At 38.2% G+C, this 13,830-nt stretch overlaps 1 protein-coding gene across 4 annotated transcripts in view; it reads left to right on the plus strand.

Annotated features, from left to right (window-relative positions):
- SMAD1 (SMAD family member 1) overlaps window positions 1–13,578 on the plus strand; it is an 81,706-nt gene extending 68,128 nt beyond the window's left edge. For all 4 annotated transcript variants that reach the window (XM_068542567.1, XM_068542570.1, XM_068542568.1 and 1 more), the window contains exons 5-7: window positions 1,084–1,305; window positions 7,131–7,387; window positions 12,396–13,578. In XM_068542567.1, coding sequence (XP_068398668.1) covers window positions 1,084–1,305; window positions 7,131–7,387; window positions 12,396–12,539 — 623 coding nt within the window. In that variant the 3' untranslated portion in view covers window positions 12,540–13,578. The remainder of the gene's footprint in view (window positions 1–1,083; window positions 1,306–7,130; window positions 7,388–12,395) is intronic.
- The last annotated feature ends 252 nt before the right edge of the window (window positions 13,579–13,830 follow it).

A 13,830-nucleotide genomic window follows, 5' to 3' on the forward strand; every position in this document is an offset into this window, starting at 1 on the left:
CTTATTTTCTTTACCAAATTCTACAGTAAAGCTCATTTTAATATTCGTGGAGGTTGATGTTAAGAACACAGAGGTCATTCTCCCTTAACAGTTAGAGTTCGTGCTTCCAATGTGGATTTTCTCATTTTTTTTTTTTTTAAGATTGTACACTCAAGTCTTCATAAACCTCAGATCATTGCATATTGGCATACTAGATATATATGCTTTGTATTCCTGGAATTGCTAAAGCAGTGGTATAAGAGGTTTTACTACAGAAGGAACTTATCTTTAGAACTTTTTAGTTGCAAATGTTTTAGAAGCATGTTCTGTTTGGAGATTTGTTAGTCTTAAGAGATTTGACTTAACAAGCTGCATCCTGTCAGTAAAGTTGGGTAATTTCCATTGTTGGCCCATTCTGGGAATGGAGAGACAAAACACACCTGCTCTGCATGACTTAAAGCAAATATAAGGAAGTTAGCATGAAATCTGGATGAGAGAGATATGATTCATCCTGTAAGAATGGCCAGCTGGCAGGATTTCTTCCTGAGCTTGAGGACTGGAGCAAAGCTGTAGCTGTGAGAGTTATTGGCAACCGAATGTGAAGTAAGGTAACTTCTTATCAATAATTAGAAACTGATTTTCATTGCTTTGAAAAAGCGTCGGCATACTGAGGCGTTGTCCAAAGTAATTCCTCTTTGTGCCAGCACCTTTGGCATATTTCCTGTCCTCTATTGTTCTCTCCGCACTTGTTTTTTCACTTGCCACTTGTTGCGTTTCTTTAGATGGTGAGCCAGGGTCAGTGGTGGGGTCATTTCCATTTTGGTGAATTACAGAACGTTCAGCACATGCTGCTCGTGTGCTTGCTTAGCCAGTGTCTCGGTTATCTGATAGCCATTGGAGAAAATATCTTCCAGTGAAAGGTGAATGTCGCACTTAGCAAGGAATACCTGCTTCCGAGATCAGAGATAAACTCTGTACATTATAATAGCAGTGGCTTTTTCACATCTTCATTCCACGACCCTGAGCCAACTTCACGACACAGTTTCAGTTTTTGAGAGCCCAGGGCACTCACCATGGTTGACTCTAAGCTTTTCTTTCTTAAAGATGTTCAAGCAGTTGCTTACGAGGAACCAAAACACTGGTGCTCTATTGTCTACTACGAGCTCAATAATCGTGTGGGCGAAGCTTTCCATGCCTCCTCCACGAGCGTGCTGGTGGATGGTTTCACCGATCCTTCCAACAACAAGAACCGTTTCTGCCTTGGGCTGCTCTCCAACGTCAACCGGAATTCCACTATCGAAAACACTAGGCGACATATCGGGAAAGGTGAGTTTTCACTGGAACCTCTCTCAAATGTTTGTCTGTCGTGTCCCTCTTCCCCCAGAACTCACCAGTCGTTCCTGGAGTCAATACCAGATGATATACACTTGCCGCTACGGTTTGTAAATATTTTTTCAATTTGTATTATCAGGAAGTTCTTCATTTTCCAATCAGCAATTTTTGTGGTTTGCTGACTCGTAATAATTGTAGCTGGAATAGTGATTTGCTATCTGGGGACACCATTCTATCACGTGTTTTGCCGAAGAATGAAATAGCTGTTAAAAAATTCTTTACAACCTAAAACTAAAAGCAAAAAGCAAATGAAAACAAGTAAACCGAGTGTATTTCAAATGAATACCATAACTCACTGGGGAAATAAAAAAGAACTAATTCAAAATAACTTATGAATATATAGTATTTGGCTATAGAACCTCAGCCTGAGCCAGGTAAGGTAGAGCGACTGCAAACAAATCCTGAACTCTTTTCAGTAGACTTGATTATTTAGTGGCAGTATGAAGGAGACAGTTATGAAATTTTAAGATGTATTATAATATTAAGCAAATGACTAAATGTGTGGTTGTTGTGGGAAACCTGGGTTTTCACTGTGGAATAAGAAGAGACATACAAGTGTGGAGGAGGGTAAAAAATAAACCCTGTGGAGGAGGTATCAGTGTGAGATCGTGATTTTAATAATGTGTATATGCATGTTTATGTCCTCCTGTACACATGTATGTATGCACGTGTCTGAAGGCATATGTAGATGTGTCTCTGCATGCATATAGTTTCTGATCTGTCTGCTGAGAGGGCCAAGAGGCAAAGATACACAGTAGTAATAAGCACATACAATGCTCAGCCCATCATCTCTTAACTCCGTGGCCGCTAAGAGGAACCGGGGCTTTTGGAGAAAGGGCTGACTGCAAGACTGGGACAGGTAGACGCAAGATGAGCCAAAACATTCTGTTATGTCCGGAAGTAAACAAATACTTATGCACATGATGGAGGCATTTCCCAGGAGCCAACTTGGAGGGGCTTCCACTGGCCAACTCTGGGACAGTTTGAGCGCCAAAATAATTAAATACAGTAGTGAGTTTTAAACCACTGGAAAACCATAGTAATTCATAAGTCCATGCCGATAATCGATAAATAAATGAATGGGGGAGGCTGACTGGTAAATGCAGAGTGAGTTGGTGGAGTTAGAAAGTCCCCATTTTGCAGCCATCAGGCAAGAATAGTAAGTGATGCTAAATATAGAGAGAATTTTTTATGAGAATCGGGATATTTTCATGGTCTTTAAGTATCTCCTCCCAGGCTGCCTATTACTGACATGGGAGAATAAAAATCAGTAACTATTTAGTGGAGAAATTGGACAACATCTTGACTAGGCGATGAGAATTATCATCGCCAGTGAGAGGCAGATGGAGGTCGTGAACCTCCAGCTCTGTTGCTCTGAGGAGGGAGTAACGTCACCTACACAGAAATCCAGCTGAGCATGCAGATCCGAATCGAATCTCAGGGTGCCTTCAGACAGACCCCAGGCACAAAGGGTGAAGAGGGACTGACTGTATTCTTCCAAAACACTGATGTCGAATGACAAAGGTGTGAGAATGTTCCACATTAAAACGGCTAAAGAAACACGACAGCTCTATGTAATAATCTGCCCCTGGACGTGATCCTGCAGCAGACAGGGGGAAATACTACAAGGAGCATTACTGGGCTCAGCAGACAGAATTAGAATATGAGTGGTAGATAAGATAAAAGTATTACATCAGTGTTAAATGCAGTGGCATTGCTGCTTATGCTGTGGCTTGCAAGAGAAGACCCCTATTCTTAGGAAATACACACTTAAGTATGTAGGGGTAAAGGACCATGATGAAATGGTTCAGGAAGAATTTATGTATGTACCTTATGTTTATAGATAGAGATATCTCTCCACCTAGAACAATCCTGTGTCCGAATGTATACACGTATGTACCTGTGTGTGTGTATATGAGGGTGTGTGTGGAAGCATAGAGAGGACGGAGGTACCCATGATGAAGCATATGGAGTGAACTGTCCCAACAGGTGAATCTGGAGAATGGTTGTGTGGGTGTTCTTTGTTCTGTTTTTCTTTGTTGTTTGTTCTATTTCTGTAAGTTTTGAAATTATTTCCAGAGTAAAAGTTTTTTTAAATGACCTACTATGAAATTTAGACCAAATTAAAAGGTTATTCAATAGGTGCTTAAAAGACATTTGAGATGAAGTTTAACATTGAATCCTGGAAACAAAAACAACAACTCTTAAAACAGGAACTGATAGATAATTCCTTAGTATGCTTACGGAAAAAAAATAAGCCTAAACTACACATCTAATGATGAAATGTCAGAACTCAGGTTCATATCGTATGGGTATCTTTCTGTGGTCTGTAAACCCCTGAAATTGTATATAAACACAATTTTGCATACATTTGGGACAGAGGGACGGTTTTCATTATATTCTAAAGTTGACCATTACTCCAACGTAGTAAAACGCCATTGTACTCTGGAACATTCCTATTAACAATTAGGAAGAAAATAAGGATTCTGGGAATGCTGTTATTTCAAATTGTTCCAGGTGTCTCGACTCTATTTTTATAAATTATATGTCAGTTTTCTTTAATCTGGCAATAAGCAGTTAGAAAATATAATGGAGAGGAAAATTACATTCTGAGTAGCAACAGAATGCATAAATAATCTGAGCCAGCAATATATGAGAATTATGTAAAGAAAACCAAATTTCACTGAGAGCGAAAGAAAATTTGAGTAATAAATAGGTAGTCTGTGTTCCTTAAAGAAAAGGCTTAATATTGTGAGAACATTTTAAGGATATTCATTCTTCCTAATTTAATTCATAGTTTAAACAATCCATGTCAGAATCACAATGTTTTGTTTTTTGAAAGTTGGAAGATGTATTCTGCGTATTACCCAGAAGGATAAATAAGTGAAAATAGCTAAATTTTTTAATGGAAGAGTAAAGAAAAAATTCTCAAGGTGAGGATTAATGAAAGATTATGAAACTACAATTAAATCGGTGTGTAGACAAAACAATAGAATAAAGTAAACTCAGACTATACTGTATTTAAAAATTTAATGTATGATAAGTGAAGCATAACAAATTAGTAGAGTCTTCCAGTGGTCCTGCAATAACAAAGTTAGCTTTGGGGTGAGGCTGGGGGTAGAAACCCTGACCTCATTCCACACATGCAAGTGGATTATTGAGTTGAATTATTTTTTAAGGCAAGCTGTTGAAAAGCTAGAAGAACATATATTGATCAAGAGTGGCAGAGATTTGGACTTCCCTGGTGACGCAGTGGTTGGGAGTCCACCTGCCAATGCAGGAGACACGGGTTCGATCCCTGGTCCGGGAGGGTCCCACGTGCTGTGGAGCGGCTGAGTCCGCGTGCCATAGCTACTCCACAATAAGCCCATGCACCGCAATGAAGAGTGGCCCCTGCTCTCCGCAACTGGAGAAAAGCCTGCACGCGACAGCGAAGACCCAACGCAGACAAAAATTAAATAAATTAAATAAATTAAAAAAAAAAAAGATGAGATAGACTGGAAAATGCTTTAAAAAAAAAAAAGTGGCAGAGATTTCCTAAGCATAAAAAGCAACAGAAAGATTGCAAGAGATTTGTCTACTTAAAGATTTCAAACTTCTGTAGGTTAAAGAAAAACGATACCGTGAACAAAATTAAAAGACAAAGGGCTAATGGGGAAACAAATAAGAAATAAATTATTTATATCTTTTCTATATGCGCAGCTCATTAAAAAAATAATAAAAATACTAGAACCCCAGAGGAATAAATAAGTAAGAAATATGAACAGTAAATCCATAAGAGAAACACAGATGGCTAGTAAACAGAGGAGAGCATATCAAGGCTCATGTGCAAATTAAAACAATATTGTTTTCCAGCTATAAATTAGGGGAATTTCCTTGTTGTTTTAAACTCGGACTCAGTACTGGCGCAGGTGAAGTGAGAAAGGCACTCATCTGCTGCTGGAGAGAGTGTGTATTGATACAAGCACTCTGGCAAAGTGAATCAAGAGCCTTCGATCCAATGACTTAACTTCCAGGAATCGCTCCTAACGATATTATCAAAAATTATGCTGAGACATTGATCATGGCATCGTTATCATAGCAGAAAATTAGTATCAACAGAATTGGTCCAATAATGGGAGAATCCTTTAAATAAATTGTTGTAGTCATTCAATGGTGGAGATATGTTAAATGTTTGCAAAGAAAGTTTAATGATACTCAAGACCGAATACGATGTGTATTCACAGTTATTGCCTCTGGGCCACTAAAGGAGTGATAATGTTTTCTGCTTCTTTATATTTTGCTTTACTTTCTAAATTTTCTAAAATGAAAATTCCTCATTTTTATAATCAGGAAAAAAGTAGCAAACACACACACCCTTAAACTGTTTTCTCTACATCAGACAGAAAAATGGGCTTCTGCTCCAGCGGCGATTTAATTGTTACAGCAGTCTTAGCCATTGTGTATATGTATCAACACGGCACATAGTGTTTTTTTTTCCATTTTTCTAAAATACTTTAGTTCACTCAAATCATGACAGCCCTGTAGACACAGCCAGCAGCTCAACTTGCATTTTTTTTCCTTCTTTCTTTTTTTAATGTCTTCATTGGAGAATAGTTGCTTTCTACTGTTGTGTTAGTTTATGCTGTACAACAAAGTGAATCAGCTTTACGTATACATATATCCCCATATCCCCTCCCTTTTGAGTCTCCCTCCCACCCTCCCTATCCCACCCCTCTAGGTGGTCACAGATCACTGAGCTGATCTCCCTGCACTACACAGCAGGTTCCCACTAACCATCCATTTTACATTTGGTAGTGTATATATGTCAGTGCTACTCTCTCACTTCGTCCCAGCTTCCCTTTCCCCCGACTGTGTCCTCAGGTCCGTTCTCTACGTCTGCGTCTTTATTCCTGCCCTGCCCCTAGGTTCATCAGTACTGGTTTTTTTGGATTCTATATATGAGCACATAGTATTTTGGATGAGACAATAGTTCTAGCATTGACTAAGCTTTGCCAGAGTTACCTGCAAGGTCCATCACTGAAAGCCACATGGGATGTGACTCTGTTTGCTGGGTGGCCTATAATGGTGTGGGGTTTTGTCGGAGTGGTTTTTTCCCCTTTCATTTTTTTTAAAGGCTGGGTAAGATCAGTTTCCTACACTCCTGGCACTCTAGGTCTCACAGGAAGAAGTTTGGAGCAGATAATAGTTGAGTGAGATCAGATTTCACACAGTATGAATTATTTTTTCTAGGTTTTTTTTTTTTTTTTTTTCCTGGACCTTACATCTTACACTTCTCAGCAATACTTCCTCCACCTGTGGTTTTCTAGTTCTTTTACTCCTCTCGATCCTCCCTTCCCCTACCCTAAAATTTTTCAAAAAGCTGAGCTGCAAAATAAATACAAGAGAGCTTATGTAACGAATATGCGTAGGATCCCATAGTCAAGTTCAGCTTTATTGTGCTGTGTTTTTAAAGTGAGAATTTGCTCTCAATCCATGGCCAAATAGGCATTAAATGCTTTTCAAAATGAAATTGCTGCACTGTTACTTATTTTTAAGAGACTTTGTTGTGTTATTTCCTGCAACCTTCTAGACGTGCATGTTGACGTATGGACATTGTATTAACTAATACAGTTAACTAAGATTTTATCAATTGTGCAAGACTTGGAGAATGTCTGTTTATCGAATCAACCATGTAAATTTACATTCTGAAGCTACATGGATGCTTTTCAGCTGTGAAAAGCGATAATGACCACACTCTATGCTTTGTCTCCCTGCAGGAGTTCATCTTTATTATGTCGGAGGCGAGGTATATGCCGAATGCCTCAGTGACAGCAGTATCTTTGTGCAAAGTCGGAACTGCAACTACCATCACGGATTTCATCCCACTACTGTTTGCAAGATCCCTAGTGGGTGTAGTTTGAAAATTTTTAACAACCAAGAATTTGCTCAGTTACTGGCACAGTCTGTGAACCATGGCTTCGAGACAGTCTATGAGCTCACAAAAATGTGTACTATTCGCATGAGCTTTGTGAAGGTAAGTGATCTCTGATTCCTCTGGTCAGGGTTTAACGCACTTCCATGTTATATGTAAATCTGTATCCTCTTGATATGTGTCCATAGACACCAACTTATTATCTAGACATTTTTAACCTTTAACAAGGATGTCAACTATGAGGAAAGTATCATTGGAATATAGGAGTGTTTGTGTTAAATGTTAGTAGTAGCAGGCTTTAATAACTTTTCCTTATTCAAGTAGCACTATTTTAGCTATTGTAATACTATTAGAATATGTTATGTATATATATAAAGTATATGCTTTAAATGCATGGTTGTCTTATGAGATCCGTTCTTTTTCTTTTTATTTTTTTGTTTATTTATTTTTTGGCCGTGCCGCGTGGCTTCAGGGATCTTAGTTCCCTGACTAGGGGTTGAACCTTCGCCCTAGGCAGTGACAGCGCGGAGTCCTAACCCCTGGGCCGCCAGGGAATTCCCAGAGATCAGTTCTATAAACACACCCCTCTTTTTTTTTTAATGCTATGCTTGTTAGTACTTTTAGGATTGTTGTTTCAACAGTAAGCAAGTGGTCTTTTTTGTGTGTGAAAGTAAAAGTTCATCACACTGGGATTTATTTTTGATTGGTCAGTTTTTTAGTGGTTCCAGTAAAGCTTGTGATTTTCTGGGTTTTTTTTTTCCAAAAAACAATAATTTATTCTCAGGTACATATGGGTGGGCAAGGGATGCACTAATCTAGTATGAGTGCCACTGGGGGTGGCTCTGTCCCATATGACACTCATCCTTTTTTTTTTTTAATACATCTTTATTAGAGTATAACTGCTTTACACTGTTGTGTTAGTTTCTGCTATACAACAAAGTGAACCAGCTGTACGTATACATATATCCCCATATCCCCTCCCTCTTGCGTCTCCCTCCCACCCTCCCTATCCCACCCCTCTAGGTGGTCACAAAGCACCGAGCTGATCTCCCTGTGCTATGCGGCTGCTTCCCGCTAGCTATCTGTTTTACATTTGGTAGTGTATGTATGGCAAGGCTACTCTCTCACTAGATCCCAGCCTCCCCTTCCCCCGATTTTCTTATGTTCAAGAGTTAATAAGGCCCTTGCCTCAGCGCTAGGATCGTGCTCTGAGGTTCGAGGAGGGTGAAGGTTACAGACATTGCTCACAAGAATTGATCTCTTTTTTGCCTCCTCTTCTGCCTCTGAGAAATAAAAAGTTTTAAGATGCCATCGAAATGGAAAAAAGAAACTCATATGTCTGATTAAATTTATGAGTCAGAAACTTATTCTAGTGGCTGACTTGACTTGGCTCTGAATCCTCAAAGATAGATTTTCCTCCTCTGTTACTCTGAGAAACAAAACTAATTATATATTTGGGCGAGGCAATCACCTTTCATATCCTCTCTTCAGAAGCTCACAGAACTTGTTGTTAAACCTGTTCTGCGATGTATTTATTACAGAGGGTAACTTTGGAACCTTACTTTGTTATTCATCCTTTACGTCAAAGATATCTTTCCCTGAATATCATTTTTTCCCTACTTCTTTGAGTCACGTTAGCAGATTTTCAGTGTGTTTTCTTAGTGTTTGTTTTCTTGAAACACAATTCAACAGTTTCTTATAGCTGAGTCCGGAACCTTTTTAGTATTGAAGGAGGGTTTTTTTTTTTTACCTTTTAAAGAGGTTTACCTATATACTATGTACCTATGAGACTACAAAGAGCTTTCTCATCCATTATTAATGTACACTGTTTAATTTTTGACTTAGCATTTTGACTGAAGTGAATTTTAAAATGAGAACAGTGACTTGCCAGCATTGTTTGTGTTTGTTGTTTTTATTGATATGGAGGAAAGAAGACCTCTTGAGAGTCAGGAGATCCAGGTTCTAGTTCTGTGTGTGTGATTAAGGCCCTGGGATTCCTTCCTGATCCCCACTTTCATTATCTTTAAAATGGGTGACTGCATTTGGGGAACTGTGGTGTTCATTACTGAGGTCCCTTGATAAGTCTATTGTCACTGAAGGACCACTCTAGGAGAATTTATGACCCTAATGCTCCAATTGGCTTTCTCCTCAAACTTCTTTCTTATGGATTACCCAATCAATTTTAATGATACTACTTTTACACATTTTTAATCACTGACTTTTACACAAGTAAAAACCACCATTACACTGATAAAAAGTGTTTATAATGCAAAGATATGCATTAAAAATGTGTTAGATTTCATTTATTCAGCGAACATTTTTAGCACCATTCCAGAGAATTAATACAAAGATGAAAAAGCACCTAAAGTCTCTAGCTTCAAGATGCTGATGGCCCAGTCTGTGTTTAATTATAATATAAAGTGGTAAGTATTGGAATGAAGGGTTATACAGGCTATAATGGACATAGCTAGGAAGCTGGATTTGGAGAGTTAAAGATAAGCATCTTATTTTAAACCCCCTGCTGACATGATAAAGGGCAGCTACTTTATTACACATTAGCAACAAAAAATTTGCACATGGTACAACATTGTTCTTTATTAACATAAGGACTGCATACTTTGCCTTCTCACACTTAGCATCTTAGAGAAAGGATACAGAACGTTTTACTAATATGAATAGCCAATTTTGTACTATTTTTTAAAGATGATCATTTTTGGACTTTAATATAAAACACATACTTTATAAATTATTTGCACAGTAAACTCCACATATCTGAAAAATCCAAGTCATTTCAGCTGAACAAGTGTTTCTAGAGCTTCTGCTTTGTGCCAGTCACTGTGCTAGGTGTTTGAAATCAAAGATAAATAAGATTCTGCCTTCAAAGAACTTCCTATCTAATGTAGGAAACATGCACATACATCTTTTGATTAAACTTAGCAGTTTGTTGATACATGGACAAATGCTTGGATGTTTATACGTGTTCATGTATCACAACTTTCTCCTGAAAGTTCTGATATTCAGATACATTTCTTGAAATTCCTGGGGTAGGTAGATAGTAGAGATAAATAGAACCTGGCCTTCTCTGACATCCCTCAGGAAACAAGGTTTATCAGGACCTTGTATGCCATCGTCCACCATACCAGTGAGGTTTTGATCTTTGCAATGGCAAAACTATTTTCCTCTTTTGTACAGGGACTTGCTTCTGTCAGCTTTCATGTCCTAATTCAGTAATCCTGAAGATGCCTGGCAAGCTACCCTCTTGTACGGATGATTCCAGGCAATGGTTAGGTGTTACTAAATGATTCAAGACAATGGTTAGGTGTTACTAATAGATTCAAGACAATGGTTAGGTGTTACTAATAGATTCAAGACAATGCTTAGGTGTTACTAATAGATTCAAGACAATGCTTAGGTGTTACTAATAGATTCAAGACAATGGCTAGGTGTTACTAATAGATTCAAGACAGTGGTTAGGTGTTACTAATAGATTCAAGACAGTGGTTAGGTGTTACTAATAGATTCAAGACAGTGGTTAGGTGTTACTAATAGATTCAAGACTGGCTAGGTGTTACTAATAGATTCAAGACAGTGGCTAGGTGTTACTAATAGATTCAAGACAGTGGCTAGGTGTTACTAATAGATTCAAGACAGTGGCTAGGTGTTACTAATACATTCAAGACAGTGGCTAGGTGTTACTAATAGATTCAAGACGGTGGCTAGGTGTTACTAATAGATTCAAGACAATGCTTAGGTGTTACTAATAGATTCAAGACGGTGGCTAGGTGTTACTAATAGATTCAAGACGGTGGCTAGGTGTTACTAATAGATTCAAGACGGTGGCTAGGTGTTACTAATAGATTCAAGACGGTGGCTAGGTGTTACTAATAGATTCAAGACGGTGGCTAGGTGTTACTAATAGATTCAAGACGGTGGCTAGGTGTTACTAATAGATTCAAGACGGTGGCTAGGTGTTACTAATAGATTCAAGACGGTGGCTAGGTGTTACTAATAGATTCAAGACGGTGGCTAGGTGTTACTAATAGATTCAAGACGGTGGCTAGGTGTTACTAATAGATTCAAGACGGTGGCTAGGTGTTACTAATAGATTCAAGACGGTGGCTAGGTGTTACTAATAGATTCAAGACGGTGGCTAGGTGTTACTAATAGATTCAAGACGGTGGCTAGGTGTTACTAATAGATTCAAGACGGTGGCTAGGTGTTACTAATAGATTCAAGACGGTGGCTAGGTGTTACTAATAGATTCAAGACGGTGGCTAGGTGTTACTAATAGATTCAAGACGGTGGCTAGGTGTTACTAATAGATTCAAGACGGTGGCTAGGTGTTACTAATAGATTCAAGACGGTGGCTAGGTGTTACTAATAGATTCAAGACGGTGGCTAGGTGTTACTAATAGATTCAAGACGGTGGCTAGGTGTTACTAATAGATTCAAGACGGTGGCTAGGTGTTACTAATAGATTCAAGACGGTGGCTAGGTGTTACTAATAGATTCAAGACGGTGGTTCGGTGTTACTAATAGATTCAAGACGGTGGTTCGGTGTTACTAATAGATTGAAGACAGTGGGTAGGTGTTACTAATAGATTGAAGACAGTGGTTAAGTGTTACTAATAGATTTTTGGATACTTACGTGCTCCTGCCAGTTTTGCTTAGCGATTGAAAGGTCAAGCTCTGTGTTTATAGAGACTTCAGTGGCTAAAATAGGAAGAAACAGAATGTCAATTTGTCTTACATACCTTTTTCCTTATTTTCTTGATGGTGAATTGAGAATTTAACAACATCTGTCACAATATTATCGGTGAGATAATGGGCAATAAAAATGAAAGTTAGAAAATGTCTTTATTACAACAGCCTTATAATGTAGTTTAAAACTTTCATTCCCCAAGACCAGTACTTCTTAATCTGGAATCCATGTATGGACTTCGGGGAGCTGTGAAATTGCCTGCCAAATCATGTGTGCACATTTGTGCACGTTTGTCTTGTGGAGAGAACCAGATCTTTAATCGGAGTGTCTGACTGTGTGAGCTCTTTTTACTTCATAAGTTTAACCACTGAGTCAAACAAGTTAAATGACCTCCAATGTTGTTTCTAGGGTTGGGGAGCAGAATATCACCGCCAAGATGTTACTAGCACCCCCTGCTGGATTGAGATCCATCTGCATGGCCCCCTCCAGTGGCTGGATAAAGTTCTTACCCAGATGGGTTCACCTCATAATCCTATTTCATCTGTGTCTTAAAACGGCCTCGGGCTTCTGCCTCTTGAAAACTATTGAGCCTTGCATGTACTTGAAGGATGGATGAGTCAGACACCATCTGAACTGACAAAGGAGCCTTGATAATACTTGACCTCTGTGACCAACTGTTGGATTCAGAAATTTAAAAACCTGGGTAACATACTGTTGATATCAAGAACCTGTTTAGTTTACATTGTAACATTCTATTGTAAAATCAACTAAAATGCATACTTTTAGCAGGACTTCGTGTATAGTTAAAGGAGAGATGGCCAAGCCAGGGACAAATCATCTATTGGAAAAACGGTCCTAAGAGAGATTCTGTTGTGTTTGGCACTTTAAGGTCATCGTTTGGCAGAAGCTGAGCATTAATAGTCTTTCTGACATGTGTTTTTATCAGGTTTAGAGCCCATGTGGAGTCTTCTCGCATGGGTTTTCATAATACTTTAAAACTATTTGTTTAGTAATGGTTTTTGTTTGTTCGTTTTTTTTAAGTAAAGGTTAATCTTGGTGATATACATAGTAATCTTTCTAAAATTGTATGCTGACCATAATGCTGTCAGAATAATGTTAGGCATATGCTCTTTGCTAAATATATGTACAGAATATTTGGAAGTTAAGAATTGATTAGACTAGTGGATTTAGGAGTATTGGAGGGGGTGGGGGGAGAGGGAAATGACAAATGTAGACTATACTGTAAAAATTCAGTTTGTTGCTTTAAAGAAACAAACTGATGTCTGAATTTTGCTGTGTTTCAATTTTTTAGAGATTTTATCCTACCTTTTTTTTTTTTTTCCATCTTCTATCCCATCCTCTCCAAAAAACAGTTATGCAGCTGGTTAATTCATATAACTGTGAGAGCAAATGAATAATTCCTGCCATTCTGAAATTGACTGCCTGTATGTTTCAGTACCAATTGTATGGAGTGCTTGAATTTAATAAGGAGTTTTTATGGAGTTTACAGTACAGAAATAGGCTTTAATTTTCAGGTGAATTGTTTGCCAAACCTAGTAACTCTGTTAAATATTTGGAGGATTTAAGGAACATCTCAGTTTAAATCCTTTTCAAACTTTTTAAGTTTTTTTGTACTATGTTTGGTTTTATTTTTCTTCTGCTAATCTTTTATATTCACTTACGCTCTCGTACATTGAGTACTTTTATTCCAAAACTAGTGGGTTTTCTCTACTGGAAATTTTAAATAAACCTGTCATTATTGCTTACTTTGATTAAAAATTTGTTGTTTCCTTTCTTCACGCACAAGATTTTAAGATTAATAAAGTTCACCACTCTCTTGAGA

Source organism: Eschrichtius robustus, chromosome 4, assembly GCF_028021215.1.
Source record: "Eschrichtius robustus isolate mEscRob2 chromosome 4, mEscRob2.pri, whole genome shotgun sequence".
NCBI lineage: Eukaryota > Metazoa > Chordata > Mammalia > Artiodactyla > Eschrichtiidae > Eschrichtius > Eschrichtius robustus.